Source organism: Tamandua tetradactyla, chromosome 14 (assembly GCF_023851605.1).
Source record: "Tamandua tetradactyla isolate mTamTet1 chromosome 14, mTamTet1.pri, whole genome shotgun sequence".
Classification (NCBI taxonomy): Eukaryota; Metazoa; Chordata; class Mammalia; order Pilosa; family Myrmecophagidae; genus Tamandua; species Tamandua tetradactyla.
In genome coordinates, this window is record NC_135340.1 from 78,020,590 (window position 1) to 78,041,641 (window position 21,052).

The 21,052-nt window shown below is 33.5% G+C and overlaps 1 protein-coding gene across 2 annotated transcripts in view; it reads right to left on the bottom strand.

Annotated features, from left to right (window-relative positions):
• Window positions 1-21,052, bottom strand: part of VPS13C (vacuolar protein sorting 13 homolog C) — a 227,916-nt gene that overhangs the window by 20,622 nt on the left and 186,242 nt on the right. For both annotated transcript variants that reach the window (XM_077128091.1, XM_077128092.1), the window contains exons 65-79: window positions 17,823-18,058; window positions 14,342-14,483; window positions 13,239-13,379; window positions 12,536-12,617; window positions 12,351-12,420; window positions 11,692-11,803; window positions 11,473-11,586; window positions 9,556-9,695; window positions 7,648-7,729; window positions 5,962-6,075; window positions 5,082-5,157; window positions 4,530-4,693; window positions 3,263-3,308; window positions 758-881; window positions 1-115 (exon numbers count right to left, since the gene is read on the bottom strand). In XM_077128091.1, the coding sequence (XP_076984206.1) occupies window positions 1-115; window positions 758-881; window positions 3,263-3,308; window positions 4,530-4,693; window positions 5,082-5,157; window positions 5,962-6,075; window positions 7,648-7,729; window positions 9,556-9,695; window positions 11,473-11,586; window positions 11,692-11,803; window positions 12,351-12,420; window positions 12,536-12,617; window positions 13,239-13,379; window positions 14,342-14,483; window positions 17,823-18,058 (1,758 nt within the window). The remainder of the gene's footprint in view (window positions 116-757; window positions 882-3,262; window positions 3,309-4,529; window positions 4,694-5,081; window positions 5,158-5,961; window positions 6,076-7,647; window positions 7,730-9,555; window positions 9,696-11,472; window positions 11,587-11,691; window positions 11,804-12,350; window positions 12,421-12,535; window positions 12,618-13,238; window positions 13,380-14,341; window positions 14,484-17,822; window positions 18,059-21,052) is intronic.

A 21,052-nucleotide genomic window follows, 5' to 3' on the forward strand; every position in this document is an offset into this window, starting at 1 on the left:
CTCAAATAAGTCATAGCCCTCAGATTCCTGTCTGTCATACGGCCGGATGATGCCATCTTCCTGAATCAGACGAGCAGGACGGAGACTGGACACTTCCTCAGTTGATTCTGCTACCCTGTATAAGGGAGCAAAATAAACACGAGAAAATACACGAAAACCTTTAAAATTAATACAAATGCATATGACAATTAAGCATTGTACTATATTCCATATTATATCAATATTTGATAAAATAATCAGAGTAATTTTAAATAACTTGCCCAAAGTAATGCAACAATTATTAAAACCAAGCCTATCTGACTTCAAAACACACTTTCACCCCAACCTTTTTTAAAAGAAAAGAAACTGTCAAACAAATTTTTTTTTTTTTTTTTTTTGCATGGGCAGGCACCGGGAATCGAACCCGGGTCCTCGGGTATGGCAGGCAAGCATTCTTACCTGCTGAGCCACTGTGGCCCGCCCAAACAAATTTTTAATAAAGATAGGGAGTAGTTTACTCTTTGTATCCTTGGTATCTAGCAAAGTATCTGGAATGTAATTGGTATCAAAAAGCATTTGGTGACCGAATGAGAAACTGAGCCATAAAAATACATCTTTTTTTATTCGTTTCTAGTGACTCTCTGCCTTGTGAACATGTATAGCTTTCAGTTAGATTTTAAGATCCTTAAGATCAAGCAAAATATTTAACTTACTTATGCATTTCCAGCAACAGTTAGCACTTGGATACACACTTAGCACATGGAATGTACTCAATTACCTCTGGATTCCCTGGAAGGTGCTGCTGGCCATATCTACGATTCCACCAGTTGGACGAGCCACGGCACCCACAAGTCCTTTTCCAATTCCTTTAAAGAATCCAGTAGCTCCTTCCTTTTTGGCACCTTCAGAAAACCAAAGGCAAAATTCATAAAAATAAGTAAATTTGAACTCAACAACCAACTGAGCCAAATACCGAACTGTTTGGCCTATCTAGAATTTCTGAAGAAATTAATTTTAATAAGTAGAAGGGATGGTCCCTGTTAGAAATGCAAATTCTTAGGTCCCACCCAAGACCTACTAAATCAGAAACTCTGAGGATAAGTTCCGGCAATAGACACTCTAGGTAATCCTCTGAGCACGATCAAATTTTAGAACTACTGATCTAGGAGCTCAGTCAGCAACTGACACTGCAAAGCCAAAGAACTGGCCAGAAAAGGCACTCTCTTTTTATGCTGATCATCAGAAGGGTCTCAAAAAATGTACTTTTTTTTTTAATAAAACAACTCAGTTGAAAAATAATTCACCTACCATATAATTTGCCCATTGGAAGTGTACACGTTAAACATGTTTTGTATATTCACAAAGTTGTGCAACTACCATTACATTCAGTTTTAGAAAATCTGTATCATCCCAAGAAGAAACACCAAGTCCATTAGCAGTCACTCCCCGTTTCCCCATGACTCCTTCCCCCAAGTCCAAGGCAACACACTGCCTCACCTTACCCCCACTCTTCACACCCCCCAGAACCCCCAGACCCAGTCCTAGGTAACTACTAATCTACTTTTCTGCCTGTATGGATTTGCCTATTTTTGACATTTCATGCTAACAGAATCATATAATACATAGCCTTTTCTGATAGGCTTTTTTCACATAGTTTGATTTCAAGGTTCATCCATGTGGTAGCATGTAACACCATTTCATTTCTCTTTGCTGTAGAATAATCTTCCATGGTGTGTGTGTTTGTGTGTGTGTACACATTTTGTTTATCCACTCACCAACTTTTAAAAATTCTGATTTTTAATAGTATGAATAAAATGCTATGAACATTTGTGTATAAGTTTTTGTATGAACATATGTTTTCACTACAGACCTTGGACTAGAACTGCTGGATCATACAGCAATGCTATAGATAATTTATAAGGCTCTGTCAAACTGTTTTCCAAAGTGCCTACATTACAACCTCTTCAGCAGTACATTAGGGTTCCAACCTCCACTCTTCTTTAACACTTGAAATTATCTTTTTGCTTCTAGCATCCTGTGGGTTTGAAGGGGTATCTCATTGTGGTTTTGATTTGTGTTTTCCTGATGACTAAAGAAGTTCAGCATTCTTTCATGTGCTTATTGGCCCTTTGTATAACTTTTTTAAAAACTGTCTATTCAGATCTCTAGCCCACTATTAAATGGGCTGTCTTTTTTTATTAAGTTGTAAGAAATATATTCTAGATACAAATCTCTTATCAGATATATGATTTGAAAATACTTTCTCCCATTCTTAGGGCTGTCTTTTCACTTTCTTGATGGTATCCTTTGAGACAAAAAGTTCCAAATTCTGATGAAGTCCAATTTATCTATTTTTCCTCTTACTGCTTGTGCTGTTGGTGTCATAAGTAGGAAAGCTTTGCCTAATCCAAAAATAATGAAGATTTACTCATATTTATTCTTCCAAGTCTCCTAGTTTTTGCTTTTACATTTTGGTCTTACATTAGGTCCATTCTGAGTTAACTTCTGTATATGGTGTGAGGTAGGCATCCAAAATTATTCTTTTGCAAGTGAATTATAGAGTTGTCCAGAACCATTTGTTGAAAAGACTATTCTTTGCCTTTGAATTGTCAAAAAATAAAACAAGTGGGCCGGCCATGGTGGCTCAGCAGGCAAGAATGTTTGCCTGCCATGCCAGAGGACCCGGGTTCGATTCCTGGTGCCTGCCCATGTAAAAAAAAAAAAAAGTGAACTTAAATGTGAGGGCTTACTTCTGCACTTGAAATTCCATTCTATTCATCTATACATCTATTCCTGGCCAGGACTATGCTGCTTTATTACTGTATCTTTGCTTGAAGTTTTGAACTTGGGAAGCATTAGTGTTCCAACTTCCTTTTCCAAGATTGTCTTGCCTCTTTGGGTCTCTAGAATTCTATATAAATTTTAGAACCAGCTTATCAATTTCTGCAAAGACGCCAGCTAAGATTTCAGTAGGGGGTGAACTGAAAAATCAGTGTTCTTTTGTAATGGGATAAGAAAAATAAGTCAATTGCTAATGAGAGCCCGAAGGAATTGAGATTATATCTATGGCCCTGCTAAAAACAGAATTCAAAGTTTCACAGTCTACTACATAACCTCTTTGCTTTCTGAGAAAAATGTATTCATTAAACAACAATTTGAGACTATGAATATAAAATACAGTCAGCAATTCTCTGTATCAAAAAACTAGTAGCAATAGTATCTATTATGTTTACCATGTATCAATTCTTCAGATTTTGTACAGCAAGGAAATTTTCTAACCTACCTTCCACAGGTTTTGTTATTATTCCAGTCACTCCATCAAATACTCCCTAAAAGAAGAATCAATCATAAAGTTATACCTGAATAGAAGTTGCTTAATTCTAAACCAACCACTAGAGGTCTCTACAGACATACTGGAAACTTTAATTAAAAAATGAGGACTTATAATGTAAACATGCACATACAAGTAAGCACTGTGATTTTTAATGTTATAGCAAATTTTAAATGATATCGCCTTTTAGAAGGAAAATTTTATATTGGAAAGAGAAATAAAGCAGGTGAAAGGATTCTAAATCTGGCACTGGTACCAATTAGCTATGTAATTGTGAGCAGTTGGGTCAATCTCTTAAGTTTTCATATAAGTAAAATGAATGAATTGAGGCAATTAATCACTCAGATCTGATTATAAATTTAAATTAGATTAGTTTGTAACTTAAAGTGTGCAAAACTAAAAATGAAGGGACCTCACAAAGACAGTAAATAATCTGACAAAGCACTTCAGAGGATACAACATACAACATTACAAATCACTAGGCACAAACATCTTTGTTTCCAAGTTCACTATGTTTGTAAACTCTAAATAACTGTCAAGTAATAGTAGTTACTATACCTACCTGTATATTTTATATATATATATATATATATATATATATATATATATATATATACGCACAGTAAGAGAACTGAAGGATAAGTATTAAATTAAAAGATGAGATACCTCCGGGAAGAGAGGTGGGAGGCAATCAAACAGTATTCATATGGTACCTATAATGTTATAATTATTTATAAGGAGAACAGTGTTCATATATTATCTGTATAATTAAACCATGTTTATGTTATTATCTACATAATTTTAAAAGTATTGAACGTTAATGAAAGCTTGTTCCTGCTTTATAAACTTCTACACATCCTTTCCACAAGAATGGTTAACTGAGGATGGGCTTGAGAACTACTCCCTCCTTTATTTGCCATATTTACCATATTTCTTCACTTCTTACTTTCTCTCCTACTTATGAGTGCTAACCTCCCATCATTTATGGTTTTATTACAGCCCAAGTGCCATATAAAGTCTGAAGATTTTGGAGATAGATCTAGTGGTAATAATGGAGAAGGAGAGCAAAAAGGAAACAGGAAAATCCACAATGTATCACTGCTACTTCTCAGACCTAGACTCAAGCAGTATTCCAAGTTTCAAACAACCAGCTAGAGTACATATACTAAAAGAAACGTTAAGAGTTGAGAGAGTCTTGACTATTCAGCAGGAGACTTACTCGCAGGAAGCCCTTTCCTCCTCTGGCTAAGCTGTCTCCAAAATCTTTAGGTTGTCGTCCCATTTCTTCTCTTCTTTTTTGCTGATATTCCTTGTCCATTGTAATTGCTGCCAAACCTTTTCCAACAGAACCGGTGATTCGAGATACAACTCCTGCTGCACCACCTATAAAGGTCCAGAGAATTAAATCACATTGTTTCCTTTAAAAGCATTACCACAATACACAGTGTGCAATTGTTTTAAAATAATATGTGCTTAGAATTTGCATACAAAAACTTGTAGAAATTTATTCTTCCCATTTCCCGATTATTAAGAATAGGAATAACACTATTTGAAATACATTGACTCAGCACTCCCAAGACATACTGAAAAACCAGCAGGTCAGTGTTAAATTATTTTCTGTTTAAAAACAAGGGAACGCATCTTTTACAAGGAAGTATCAAAACAGTTGATACCTCTTTTATTAAATACAAGCATTTGCCTTTCATAATCAGTGCATTCTGTAGTAAGTACAATGAAAAAACACATATACACACAAATATGTGATACATACCCACTGTGTGTCCAAAGAGACTTCTTACTCCAATCACTAACCCCTCAGCAAATTCTTCAGGGCCTTGAACAGCACCCTGCCAAAAAACAAAAGTCTGCTGCTTGAACTTTAAATAAGTTAAGACTTAACCTAATACTTCAGGGTTTCCATTAAGATGAAGAATCTATAAAGGTTCACCAACATCGTGATAACACAATTTTCATCCTCTAACTGAAAATACTGATAGAATTGTGTTTGAAGACAATTTCAATACACATGATCTCAGCAAACCCTATAAAAAGACAAAAAAGTACAGGAGAAAATAACTGGCTTCAATCACAATTTGAAGATGGCCTTTCATCTCAGAGTTCCACAGACTGATTTTACAGACGATGGCACTGGTGACAAGACTGAGAACACAAACTGACCACATTAATTTTGTTTTTCAATTCTCCCATTCATTCTCTCTCCTTTGTCCTTCTAAAACCCTCACTACTTTGGGTTTTTGACCATTTAAATGAAGGTGAACAAATTAGGTGAAAGGAGGAATATACAACAAAGTCAGACAGTTTAATTTCTCCATTAATCCTTTGCATAATGATGAAATAGTCTTAAAATAGCCTTAATCTACCTAGCAACCAAAATATTCTTACAACACATAAATTCTGGAAAATGCAGGCATGTTTTATTGCCCAAGTACTAAAAGTGCTCAATTAATTCTGAAACAATATTTCAGTGTCATCTCAAGTATCTTTAAATAAAAGTAAAAAATTATATATTTTTGTTATTTGAACATTGTTAAGTTCCCAGATACAACAAAAATACAATTATTAATCTATTAAAATAAAATAGGAAAGCAATTTTTCTATACATATGCTTAAAATAAACAAAAAATCAATACCTGGAAGGGTTCATAGAATAAAGCTTCAACTCCTTCCGACAAACCTCTAATTAATCCAAATGGATTTCCAAGCACATCTAAGCCCAATACAAGAACATACATTTGTTTCAAGAACTAAAAGAAAAGAAAAACATAAAATTAAGTCCTTTACAATTGTCCTAAGAAACAATATCATGATGCAATAGGAAAAAAGAGAGTAGTGACTAAATTAGCTTTGTTAAAGGAACCAGTGCGAAATAACTACCATAACATCCATTAATTTGATCTTTTACTATATGCCAGGTAGTACGCTGGAACTTTACATGGGGCATTCTAATCAAACAGAAGTAGGTTTGAGGCACAGATGTCATTTATATGACTGAACAAGTCACTTAATTGCTTTAGACCTCAGTTTTCTTATCTATATTATTAGACGTTATCCTGACCTTGCATAGCTGATTATGTATACTGAATTAGTATAGAATTCAGGAACTGTTATTTCTTTTTATTCTTACCTTATCATTCCTATTACTATTAAATTAAATGGGGGAAAATAAGTAACCAAAACAAAAAAAGCAGTTAACATGTGTGCTGGTTTGAAAGGATTTATGTACCCTAGAAAAGCCATGCTTTAATCCCAATCCCATTTTGTAAAGGCAGTCGTTTCTTCTAATTCCTATTTAGTACTGTATGTTGGAAACTTTCATTAGATTATCTCCATGGAGATGTGACTCAATCGAGTGTGGATATTAAACTTGATTAGGTGGAGACATGTCTACACCCAATTCCAGGTGGGTCTTGATTAGTTTACTGGAATCCTATAAAAGAAGTACTTTGGAGGCAGCTTCAGAACACCACAGAACCACGAAGCAGAGTCCACCAGCCAGCGACTTTGGGAGATGAAGAAGGAAAACACCTCCCAGGGAGCTTCACGAAACAAGAAGCCTGGAGAGAAAGCTAGCAGATGCCACCATGTTTGCCATGTGCCCTTCCAGCTGAGAGAGAAACGCTGAATGTCATCAGCCTTCTTGAACCAAGGTATCTTTACCTGGATGCCTTGGATTGGACATTTCTATAGGCTTATTTTAATCTGGAAATTAGAACTGTAAACTAACAACCTATTAAATTTCCCTTTTTAAAAGCCATTCCATTTCTGGTATATTGCCTTCTGGCAGCTAGCAAACCAGAACAAGATACAATAACCGTAACGATTATAACACACCATAAAAGAAAGGATCTTCCAGAAGTGGAAGGAAAAAGGAATGTTGCCCTGGAGCTCCATGGTATAATCACATTACCCAAGTGGTCTGCAACACTATGTCCCTCTAGGTGTACATCATAACTCTACAATACCTGAAGTGTAGGAACCTGGCTTAGATTCCTTTCACAGTTACACTATACTACACTTAAAAATTGTAGTCACTAAAGAAATAAAGTGCAATACAACTAGATCTCACTAGTTTTCCAAAAGTGATAAATATATAATACCAAAGGAAAAAAGTCACTGCAGGAAAATTTTTAAAAGGTGCATGGGGGTAGTAAAGTCAAGTAAGTAAAGAAACAGAAGTTAATCATTCAAGAAATTTAGTACATAAAGAGCTTTCATATTGGGGTAGACATTACACACTGTATAACTTCATACAATTATTTTGTTTTGATATTTTATGAAGCATATTCCTTATCAGCTACATTATAATAGGAAATTACCTGTTCACTGTAATGTTTCACAACACTCCACATGAGCTGATCTTGCTTGTAAAACTGGTATCGAATTTCATAATAAGCAAGTCTAGAAGGACAAAAAGAAAAGACTCAAAAGAACTACACTGATATTTTTCAAAAAGGTACTTAAAACATCAACAAAAAATTAATGACAGATAATTCTATCATCATTAATTTTGTATGTCTGCCACATACAATTTATGGTTGATATCATAATATCATGGTATAAAATTATTATAAAACAGTACATTGTCATTCAAGTCTTTCATAAATACAGGAGAGTAAAAAGGTTAAAAAAATCACCCACAATCCTACCACCAAGTGGATATTTAAGTTTTTCTTCTTGCCTTTTCGTACTTTGAATTCTTTCTTTTCTTTTCTATGAAATTTAAAATTATGTAAAACATTTTGCATGACATTTTTACACTCAACATTGTGGATAAGTATTTCTTTATATTACTTCAATTCTATGTAGTCATTTTGAATGGGTACATAGCATTCCATACCATGTAGATAGATGGGACATAATAAACAATTCTTCCACTGTTAGTTCCAATTTTTGGTATAATAACAATAATTCTGGTTATAGATATAATGCTGCCAAATATATCTTGTTATAAAGCTCTGTGTATTTCAAGATTATTTTTTTGGACTAAATTCCCAAAATGGAATTACTGAGTAAAAGACCAGACAAATATTTAAGGCTCTTGATATATACTGTTTTCCACTGATAACAATAGTAAAAAAAGGGCCTATTTTCAGACCCACCCATCTAGTACTAGGATTGCTCATATTTTGTAATGTTTGATAATGTTATTTAATTTGCATGCATTCTTTGATAAATAATAAAGTTGAACATTTTTTTTCAAATATCTATCAGCCACCTTCTCTTCTCTTTTATAAATTAACTCTTACTGTCCTCTGCATTGTCATTGGACTCTAGGTTTTTCTTACCAATATTTAATATTAAGAATATTAATCCTATGCCCATCATGTTGATCAATACATTCTCCTAGTTCTGTTTTATAATCATTTTCATTGACTTTGTTCCAAAGTATTTAATTTTTATATAGTCAAATCTATTTTGTAGTTTGCATTGGTATTTTCCCCATTGCTTTTAACCTTGGAAAGACTTCTATCTAAAGATTTTTGCTTGTTTTTTGCTAACAGTAAACTTCTATTATTTTCTTAGTCTTTTCAATTTGAATGTTTACATATAATCCTTTAATTCCTCTGAATTCTGGTAGCATGCATATGAAGTGGGGATGATCCAAATGGATTTTTTTTTTCCATTGCAACTTGTTCCAATATCATTGCCGAATAATCAATTCCATAAATATTTACTGAATTTATAGGTGCCTGGCACATATAAATATTCTCATATTAAATGCAGCAATGAATTCTTATCATCTACATTTTGCCATGTGATTATCCTGAAATCTTGCTTTACCATATTACTACATATTTCTAAATATAATTCTTTTTTAAAATATGGTCAACACTATCAAAAAAATTGAATTTTAATTTTACATTAGTGATTTAGGTATGACTAACTAAAGAAAATATAAGAACTCTTTACTTCATAAATCAAATAAGCCTGCATATAGCTTATCACATAAATATAACAGTTTTAAACCTAACACAAAACTTTTACATCAATTTAAAATAATAATTCCATTTTATAAATTCATTCATTTAGCTAAACGGATTGCTGGCTGTAATTGAAAGAACATGCTCTAAAGAGTATAAATAGAAAGGGATCGAACCCTTCAAGTGTAAGTCCTAAGAGTAATCATTTTCCTAAGCTAACATTGCAGGACAAATGGAGAGGATTAATACCCAGGAACATAACTTTAGTACAAATGTCTTCAGTGTGCTTAAACATATTCTTACTTGAATATAAGGTCATCCACGTCAGTTAAAGTAGCGCCTATGCTTTTCAAGAGCAAGTTGATTGAATGAATTGCAATAATTTCCTGGTTTTTTCTGTCTGATCCATCACCTCCAGACCCCAAAGACAGACTCAAATGTAACTAAAAGAAAAGAATTTTCAATAAACGAAAGCCAAAAACAAAAAAATTTACAAACCCAGGAATTAGATTTTCTAGATATAAACAAATGTTAGATCTTTCAATGAGAGCACTAAGGAAAGATATTATTTGTCACTCTATACATTATATAGAATAACCTACTCATGTCAGATTCCCGTATTTCTTTTTGACAAAATACAAAGTAGTCGGTTCTAAAATAGAGCTATATGTTATTTAAAGTACATACATACCATTGTATATAAACACTTTACAAAAATGGCATAATCGCTTTGAAAAGAAAAAACTTGAAAGGCACAAAAGTAATCTGCCCATCAAAATAATGGATCATCATTTCTTTTCATACTATTAAGGTAAATCACTAATAGCAATTACCAAGTTGCCAAATAAGTTTAAAAAACAGTAATAAGGTTTTAGGTTTCCACAGATAGCTACAACTCAGTACTTAAACATGAGATTTTTCACATTCCCATTTGGATTCTTCTACTTTGTGGTGTGTCATCATCAGTGCAACAGTGCAAGAAGAAACCGGCAAAATTTAATTTGATGTGTAAATAAGGCAAATGACTCTTTTCTCAGTTTTCATTAAGATTTTATCTAATCAATATATAGTTCAAGTATGGGAGACTTGTGAGCAGGCCAGTAAAGCCTGGTTCTTAGCTTTTATCTTTGATGTGGATAAGTCAGAGAGTATTGGGATCAAGGGAAGATGAGCTCAGGTTGACAGAGATCCAGAATTTTCCTAGGGCAAAGTTACCATGGAATAAGAAAATAACTGGCTCATAATCTTCATTACTCAACTTCATGGAAAATTCCTGGTATATGTAAAAACATGAGTAAGTAAATTATTAATCTTTAACATCTCCCATGAAGTCACTTTATCTCCCACAGCAACTTCAATAGTAGCTATTCAGTAACTACTATTTGAAGGTATTGTTTAATCCCCATAAATAGGGATTCTCTCAATAATCAGAAAGAAGTTGTGTATAGCTTACCACATAAAACTATATCAGTTTTAGACCTAACACTAAACTGTTACATCAATTTAAAATGATTTCATTTTATAAATCCATTCATTTAGCTGAATGGATTGGTGAATGTAATTAAAATAACATGCTGTAAACAGTTATTGAGAATGTATAGGATTACTGTTTTTTTTAAAGAGTCACTTAATTGAAAATCTGGCCCATTACACAAGTTAAAGCATTATGGTTGGGAGCATTTGTAAATTCACTGAACAATCACTTCCCCTTATAAAAGCTAAAAAGGATAAAAAGAAATGGGTTCATGAAGTACAAAATCAGGCAAGTGAAAGGTATCCAATTTTCCACTTCCTTAATTACAGTCAAATTTTGGAAGGGGGAAAAACACCACGTCAACAGTAAAATACCTACTTCAGCGTTTTCACATTCTGGTTGGGGCACCCAGCATAGCTTTGTTTAGACAATGACAGTAGTTTCAAAGTACAAACGAAACATTAAACATCGGTGAGCATGTCTATGCTTAATTAAGAAATGCTTTTGTCAGCTTCTTCCTTGAAAGGGGTTATTAATTCAAGACTAGAGAAAATGCACTGGTGGTTTCTCCGTGGGAATTATGGTTGTACATATGCTACAGAGAATTGTCCTAATTATTTCAATTAATCAAATAAAATTCCCACCAAATATCTGAAGCAAGAAATTAAAACCTTTATTTCTACACAGACCACTTAAAGTTCTACAACAATTTTGCCAAATTTTCAAAATAATTTTTACAAACAAACCTTAACAGGAGAAATATGGAAATGCTCAAAGAAACTCAGAATCGATATATCAGTCATTGAAGTTTCCAATAATTCTGCGTTTAGAGCATCAATATCTTGCTGGATTAACTTTGTCTGGAAAACAACAAATCAATTCTATTTTAATGTTTCTCTACTACAATTAGTTCAAAAATTCATTTTTTATATTTTATGCTTTTCTCAGGAAATTAAAGTCATTACCCGTTTTCTTTCAGCTTCAGGCTCATTTGTTGGAGTAAATAGTTCAGTAACAGCTCCTAGAAAGCCTTGATCAACTTTTAAGGCCATTTCCTGAATAAGGACCATAAAATATCTAAAAGAAAAATATTAAAAAGATGGAAAAAAGTTTCTATCCAATTCTGTAATTTTCAATATTGATATTTTGCTTTTGGCCAAAAACCACGGTAAGATCTTTGTTCCTTCATCTTTTAAAAAATGTTATATTAACAAGATCAAAGTCTAGTTAAACTGGAACTTTAAATCAAGTTTCACTGAAAGTAATACTGCTCTTAGTACTTAAAGTCCCAAATGGCCACATTTATCATGGCACAGAAGAGACAAATACAACTAGATGACTATCTGATTTTTAAAGTTCACAGGAATTACTCTAAAGAACACAACTAATAAATACATATATCATTTGTATTTTCATTGACATATTCTAACTGGGGTTATAAAGGGAAGGAAGTGGTTGAAGGAATTTTACACTTTAATATAAAAAGTTACTTGGTCAAAATATTCATATGTTCAGGTGGAAGATAATTTTTATAAAAGTAACTTTCTCAGAGATTTAAAATTTAGTTTCAAAGTACACTGCCATTTTTAATTCCTCTAGATAAAGAGGGGGTGTTTTTACTTACTTGAACTGTAAGACTTTACTATACTCGTTAAATCTTGTGATGATACTCACATCAATGAAAGGTTTGGGCTCTATGAGGAAGAAAGGATGCAAACAAACAGAAATCCAATCAAAGTTTATACTAGGCCAAAAGAGCATTAACTTAAATTTTACAATTTTATATTCCATTAATTTATTTTTTCATACCTGAATCCAAAGCAATAGACTTTGGAGGGGCAACGGGATGAAACACAACAGGGAACATTGCACCAGGTAATTGATTATCAACCTGAAAAAAAAGAAGAACCAATCCAGCAGATTTTAAAGTAATTTAAATTTAACCTTTGGTTCCAGAGACAATGTTTTAGAAGCAACCATTAATTACATCATAATTATCTGCATGTATATATGGCACTACTAGAAGTTTCATTTAAAATCTGTAAAACTTCTTATACACCTCGGACAAGGCAAACTTTTATACAAAGGAACATATAAATGCCGTTGTAATTGCGTTCACATTGTACGTACAGCAGTACACCATTAATGAAAATGTTTGTACCTATGGATGGATTGAGAGATTTCAACTCTCTATTATTTAAATAAAGTGGAAGTGGAAATGATATAAAATCAGAGTTAGTCAAAGAAAGAACAAAAATGTCCTAAATAATACTGCATGCTAACTGGTCAAATTCAATAGTCTCAAAAGTTACAAGACATTTGAATTTAGATTCTAAGTAAGATGCTGAATCCAAATAATATATGGGAATAGGGAAACATATACATATATATATACACAAAAGAGAAAAGGTACCAATTACAATGAATGCTACAATTTTGTAAAAAGAAATTTCATCGCCAAGATTTTCAAAGTGATTAGATACATCTATTTATTTGAAAATGACAGTGTTACCTGAAGCCAGTATAACGTGGCCCTTAAACTTCTCTGGTGAGGAGACTGCTTAAATTCAATCTGAATTCCTGATAAAAAATCTCGCTTAATAGGGCACCGAATAGGGAAGCGCATTTCCATTGGGACTTTATCAAAATTGACCTGAAATAAAAAAGCACATGCCTTTGATATAAACTGGTTATCAGCAGTATAGGTACTCTATTTAAAATATCCCTTAGCCATCAAATTTAAAAGGAACGTTACGTCTCACTAAAAGATCTACCCTAAGGTGATGTGCAATTGAGATCTTTAAAGCAGAACCATCACTTTTCTACCAGTTATAAGGAAAACAATTGACAAAATCCGATTATAGAAATTGTAACTAAAGAAGGTAAATCAAGATTTTTTTAAAAACCCTCAAATTTAAAAGAGAATTCTTAAAGAAATTTTGTTTTACAATGACTAGTAAATAGCTATATAGTTTGTTTTTTTCATTCATTTGAGCATGGCCAAGATTTATGCACATCTGGTGACCAACGCAAATGCAATCATAAGATACCAAAGACAGAGAGTAACCAAAACTGTAGGACTTAACCAGAGCAAGTTAGCAATTGTGGTCAAGCTTCTGGGGCCCTCCCGGAGCAAAGGTGACTTTAAAGTTCAGTTCTGTAAGGGCCTATGTAGGGCACATCTCTATCTGTGGACATCTACCTATGTCAAAAAATCATTTCACACTTAACAAATTTAACTGAGCAAGATTTTAATAGGTTTGTCGCTGGTGAAATATATACTTTTATATAGGCTTTATTTAGCAAACTATAATGGCATCATTCAAAATGTAAGAGAAAAAATTATAGTAAGCAATCAGTTTTTCCATTATTTTACTGAAACAATCACCCATGAAACTATCTAGCTTGTAAATAAAGCCAATTATAAAAATACAGAAGAAAAACCTGTTCAAATCCTGTTTTATAGAACACAATAGTGACATATTTTAATTGAAAATGTACTAATAGATATTTAATGAGTCATCCTACCCTACTAATAAATTAATCAGTTTCCTCACACATTAAAATTGTTCTTCTTCATTACCACCAAAACAAAAACAAAATTTTTTTATATACCTCAAAACCATTGTCCAGTTTAATCCAACCGTGGTCTTTTGATACTTGGCATTTCTGATATGACTGTTCCAATAAGATTATCTGCTTTTGACTAAAAGGCTTCCATTTCTGTTTTGGTTTCATTTCCCAAACAACGCCAGAACTAAAATAATTCACAAAGAAAATTAAACTAGGTATACATATTTAAACTAGTAGAACGATCATTCAGCTACAAATTATTGCAACCATTAACAGCCTATGAAAATTATACTGAATTGATAGAACAAATATTTTAAATATTAAAATATATGTTTTGCAAAAGTAAATAAGGAAAAGGGAAAAAGAAAAATGCATTTCTATCACAAATTTGACATCAGTAAATTAGAGTAGGGATCGGCAAACTTTTTCTGTAAAGGACAAAATCATAAATTTTTTAGGCTTTGTGGGCTGAGGCACGTCACTTATTATATAGGTATTCAGATAACAAGAAAGAGGATAAACTTCTACAAATTTATTTAACTGATGAAATTCAAAATACAAAAATAATAACCATGTGCAACTTTTAAAAACACAGCAGGCCACGGTGGCTCAGCAGGCAGAGTTCTTGCCTGCCATGCCAGAGACCTCGGTTTGATTCTCAGTGCCTGCCGACGCAAACAAACAAACAGGTCTATTACTGAGAAAAACAGACTTCTTTTGTAAAGGGAGAATTCACTTAATTAGGGCTCAAAGTTAGTGCTCCCTATTATTAAAATGGACTGCACATCTTCATCTGTTGATGCGAACCTACAATGAGCATCTTATTTTAATTAAGCATATTTTCATCTGAACAGCATTTATAGAATTTTATCAGATTTTTTTTTATATTTGTCATTTAGTATGTCAATGCATTATAGCTCAATCACTTTCAACTGAAGGTTGTGCGGAAGCCCCTCAATTGCCAAGTAATGAATTTTGAAATACGGAAATTTCCCTTGCACTTGAATTGAGGTGGGGAAAAAAAAGTTACTGGAATTGTAGTGGCATACTACCAAAAGTATTTGCTATAGATTTGGGTTGTAATTGAGATCTCAAATTTTATTTTAACTTTGGACACTACAGGGAGTATATAAAGCAGCTTGACATTATTTGTGATTCAAATTATGTTACTTGTCATTAAAATGATTTTACTGCAGTATAAATTTTGCACATACGTGCTGTTTTCCTTGTAATTCTAGGTTGAATTTACTAAGAAACATTTTCAAATCTTCAGCAAAAGCTAGTTTCCAAAGTCATCTAGTGTTCGATAGTAGTGGTTAAGGGGGTTCTTTTTACTTAAGAAAAATCTAATCTTGGTCCAGAGCTCAAAATGAGTGCAAATTTTACTACTGTGCCAATACACTGCTGTATGGGAAGGTAAGTCAGAATCTTTAGTTTCTAATGTTAACAAAAAATTAACAGAACTGATGATAGTTTAGTCCATGAGAGCAAACAAAGTTCACTGTACGACACTACTGGTTTGACTATTCATGTCGCTCCCGATGCTCTCAATTCTTCAAGCAACTGTTTCCGCTGAAAGGGTAATGCTGTTAAACAAGCTTATTTTCTCTGGATATTTTCTTCAGATGCAATTAGTATGATTGAATTTGGCTTAAAATGGGTCACTCACAGAAACTTATTTTAGTTGTAGACCCATTGTTTTTTTATTTTTGCGAAGAACTTCTGCTGTGATGAGATATTTTGTATTGCATTTTCTAATTTTTCTGGTCATTACTTTCCTATGAGCTGGGAATACTGTGATGAATGCTTAATCTGGTAATGTCAATAGATATCGTAATTTCATGATAAATATAATGTTCTACCATTTAATGTTGTTACGGTAATTCACATTTCACTGTGACATTCAAAGTCTACTTTTCTTGTTTCGACATTACGGGAACATGTTAGTAACAAAAATAAATAAATGTTGCGGTACAGTGATACACATGACACTCAAAATACTGTTGAGTTATAACTGCATCACTACGACTTAAGCACTGAGCAGTAGTGCAAAAGAAGTTACACACAAAAGTGTGTAAGAATGAGTGTGGCTGTGTTCCAATAAAACTCTATTTATGGACATTGAGCTATGAATTTCACAAAATGTTCATGTGTTACAAAACATTATTCTTTTGATTTTTGGTCAACCATTTGAAATTGTAAAAACCATTTTTAGCTCATAGGCAATACAAAAAAAGGCAGCAGGTTTTAAGATTTGGTCCATGGGCCATAGTTCACTGACTCCTAAGTTAAAGGTCCTATTTGTATGATTATAAAGTATAACTCTTTAATATTTCTTTATGTAGCTTATTGATATTGGTCAATGATATCAGTAACAATATCCTCATTATATATGTTTAGGGAACAACAGTTAATGAAGGTCTTGAATAAAATAAATACTAAAAAGTATATAACTGACTTCATTTTTCCTTTGAAAATACAGGTTTTACTGAAAGTATATGTTTTAGAAAAGGCAATCAGTTCCTTTCAGATGAAATTTTTAAATGTCCTTTAAATAAAGCCAGTCTGACAAAAATATAATACATGTAATAGTATGGTAAAAAAAAGTTAAATCAAAGGAGAAGACAGGAGAAAAAACTGGATCTCTATGACCCCAAAAATGTTTTTCAAATTTAGTTTTAATAGAAATACTACACAATAATGAAATTAAAAAACAAAAGAATTTTTACTATTATGATAACAGTCTATTATATTATTATTTATGGAAACTTAACCTGTCTCAGGTGTAGTGCAAAGTGCATTACATACATTACCTCTATATTTATTTAATTTTTTACTTCCCTAAACACATGACTATTAATAGATCCTATGCTGGTTATACATGGTATGTTAACCATTTCACCCATCAGCCTCCAAAAATAATGTCTTTTACTAGACTCAATGATTTAATGTGGAAAAAATAAACTAAAATATTTTTAAACAAGTATAAAGAGAACCAGAGATAATAAATGGTCCTATCACTATTATTATTAGGTTCTAACTGACCACGCATTAAAGATTATGTACCCATATTAAATATTTTTTCCTCTACTACCTTTTTTCCTAATTTAATCTCTGTTGGCTTCTCCTAACCCATGCCTGTTTCTTCATCTTCTACTGTACAAAACAAGTTACTTTCTTCTACCTCTCTATTTCTACTGTCTAATGTACATGTCTTTGAAGCATTTCTCAGGGTTTTTATAATTCATTTTACAAAACTAAGAACATTTCCTACCATAACAAAGAAAAGAAACAAACCTCTTTCTTCCCCACCAACAGGCAATGAGTACTGTGAGCACAAAAACAGTACCTTAGTCATGTTTCTATCTTTTGGGCTTTTCAACTAGCAGTGCAAAGAAGTGTTCAGTAAATTTTGCTGGATGAATATACAGTATATCAAATTCAAACAGCTATCTGTTTGCTTTCATCAAACTGGATATCAACAACTCAAATGCATTTTAAAGATTTCTTCATTCTTCCATACCTCGTAATGCCAATATATGAAACTTCCTGCTTGTTTTCATTGTTAATCAGTGAAAGCCCAAGACTGTGAAGAGACAAAGTTATTTCATGATCTGCTTGTTCCATTTCTTCTGCTTGTCGTGCTTTGGAAACCAAGGCAACGTCATCAGTGAAAAGCAAGACTCTCTGGCGCCCATCTAGAAATGATACCCAGTGTATCTGGATATTTGCATCATATGGAAACTGTCCACATTCATCCTGGCAAAAACAAACACTTTTCATTAAACCCAAAAGAATAAGTTATTATTACATAAAATTGAATGACATTAACCAAGAAAGATTAGAAAAGTTTATAAATCATGACAGTAAATTGGAAAACTCAAGCCATCAAAATGACATAAATTTAATAAAGCCACAGCTATCTTAAAACAAGTTTTTCAAACAACCACAAAGATTAATAGTGCCCAATTTTTTATATATCTTAGTTTGAGTTACTTAGAGCTCAAAGGGTACATAAAGAAACAACAGTATCCTTCAGTGGCACCGATGCTATAAGATGCTTTTGTGTCTCTATGGTGGAGAATAAAATGATTCAGAAGTTTATTAGGAAAGTAACTTCAAACAAAACTAGCCAATTTTATTGTGTTTTAATAAATTGTAACATACCATATATTTATGTGAATCATACTGCCAAATAGTTACACTACAGTGATAAGTTTGGACTAAATTTCTCTGAGAAGAGTCTTCCCAACTATCCTTTTATTTTTTTTGTCAATTATATTCATTTATTGAAGAAACCTGATAAAAAGTCCCTACAGATTTTCTGCTGTAGAAACTTACTGATTCTAAAATTCATGTGAAATCCAAATAGTATAAACACTCTTATGGCATAAGAAGTTAAATGGATTTCCTTAACAGATATCAAGTCTTTCTATAAAATAGTAGTAAGTAAACATTATGGCAAAAGGGCAAGAAACAACAAGTAAAGGTGCAATGATGCAGCAAGGAACTGCACAGGAAATAACATTCATATAACTTAATCTACTCAAACCAATGTTAGGTTAATTAAATAATAAAATGAGGAAATCAACATTAAAATAATTTTGAATATATCTTCAGAAGTTTGAAGGAATGCTTTAGAAAGAGGAGGAGAGGACTAGGAGGAAGAGAGAACAAGAGGAAGAGGAGAAAATGATGCAAAAAATACATACAATGGAAACATCTGTGAATTTGATTGCAATAAATATTTTTTTCTCTAAAACCAACAAAAGCTCATAGAACTACTTTAATACACATGTAATTGTCAGGCCTAGAAAGATATTTTTAAGAAGAAGTAGTACAGATATCTTGTTTTACACAAAACAGTATATTCTGCATAACTGGAATGAAGAAAAATAAAAGGTAGATCCGCATGGCACAACCACATATGCAGCATTAGGAAGAAATACATACATGGATTCACCAATTGTTGGTGAGAATGTGGAACAAAGGATATGTGAAAATACAGCTTTTGTGTGTGTACACAACTTGGTTCAGCTTCTTTGGAAAACCGTTTGATATTATATTAGCAAAATAAGACTGGTTTATATTGCAGTTACAAAAAAAACAAAAACTGAAGTTTGTGCTGAGAGCAACAAAGATTTCCTACTTATGTCACACGTCCATTTTGTGTTGACTATGATTCTGAGCCACATTTTATGTCCTCAGCTCTTCCCACAGATGATCAGCATTCTGTTCCCAGGCTATTGTAACAACTTGCATGTGGGATGTTATCGGTTCTCATGGAAGAGTGAAAAGATATCATAAATAAATTCTCAGATGTTGGCTCTTAACCCCACACTGAGAGAGAGAGAAACATAGTAAACCCTAGTATCCTGGGGTGTTTACATTAAGACTATTTTTATAATAACTCATTGAAATCTCAACGTGATATGGAATATAATAGATTCTTCCATATTCAATTAACAATATATAGCTAGAGTACCCTGATTTCTGATAACCATATATTAAATTTAGAGTGTTAAAAGATTTCTTCAACAGAGTGACCTAATATCCATTAATATTTACTCACTTCCTTGAAGTTAACTGTTAAAAACTTGAATTGCAATTGGACACAACTCCTGGAATTTATTGATTCTAATTACATCAATACTTGTTCTCTAAAAGGTGCAAATTTCCATCAGATAAAACAATCATTTAAAAACCTATCATTGGAGGAGTGGTCCAAGATGGCGGCTTAGTGAGGTGTGGGACTTAGTTCGTCCTCCAGAGCAGCTAGTAAATAGCCAGGAAGAGTACAGAACAAATGCTGCGTTGTTGTTGCGTCAGTGACCGGACACACAGCGTACCCCAGTCTGGAGCAACTGGACCAGCTGTGCGGCCCCCAGAACTGTGAGTTCCCCAAGTCGCTAGGCGACCCTACAGGCTGCTTCCCAGAGGAGAAAAGAAAGGGACTTCACCAGTAGCAGGGGCTGAGTGCAACCAAGCTCCAACTGTGGAATTAATTAACAAATTCTGGCTACTAAAAACAGGCCCCCAGCTCAGCCAAACCCCCAGTAAAAGCTGAGATTGCTGGTTTTACCCCTGGCCCAGGGAGGGCAGGGCTAACAGAAAAAGAAAAGAAAAAAAAAAGCAACAGAGGTTTTTGTTTGGATTGAACAGCACAAAATACTTGAAAAGGTCTAAGCCCTGAAGGAAAGGAGGGGGCACATAGGACCTGGAGATACATAGAGCAATGTACTAATTTAAGCTTTTGATTGGCAAACCCTAGGAAGCGGGGTCCTGCTCTGAAGAGGGTTTTTTTCCTTTTCTTTTTTGTGGCTGTGTTTCCACGGCTTGACTGCTCTTTGGATGCAACTGCAGGGCTTCTCAGGTTCCAACTGCCCCAGGCAAGGGCGGAATTCAGTGTGTTTGGGAGGTAAAGAGGCTAGTCAGGTGAAAGGAACTAATTTCCTGGAGCCTGTGCTTTCCCTAGGAAAGGGGTGGGGCCAAGCTCAGGTGGAATCTCTCCCTAAAGGAATTCAGACCTCAGAGTCTGGAAAACTGAAGTGATTAAAGCCAGCCTTCTACCTCTCCTCTATCCCAACCATGCCCCCAGCAGGGAGAGTCTGCTGAAGTTAAAGGTACCACATCACCTCATGCTGGTGGTAACTCAGGCAGACAAATGCCACATACTGGCGGGATAGGAAAAACACAGAGTCTAGAGGCTTCATAGGAAAGTCCTTCAGTCTGCTGGGTCTCGCCCTCAGGGAA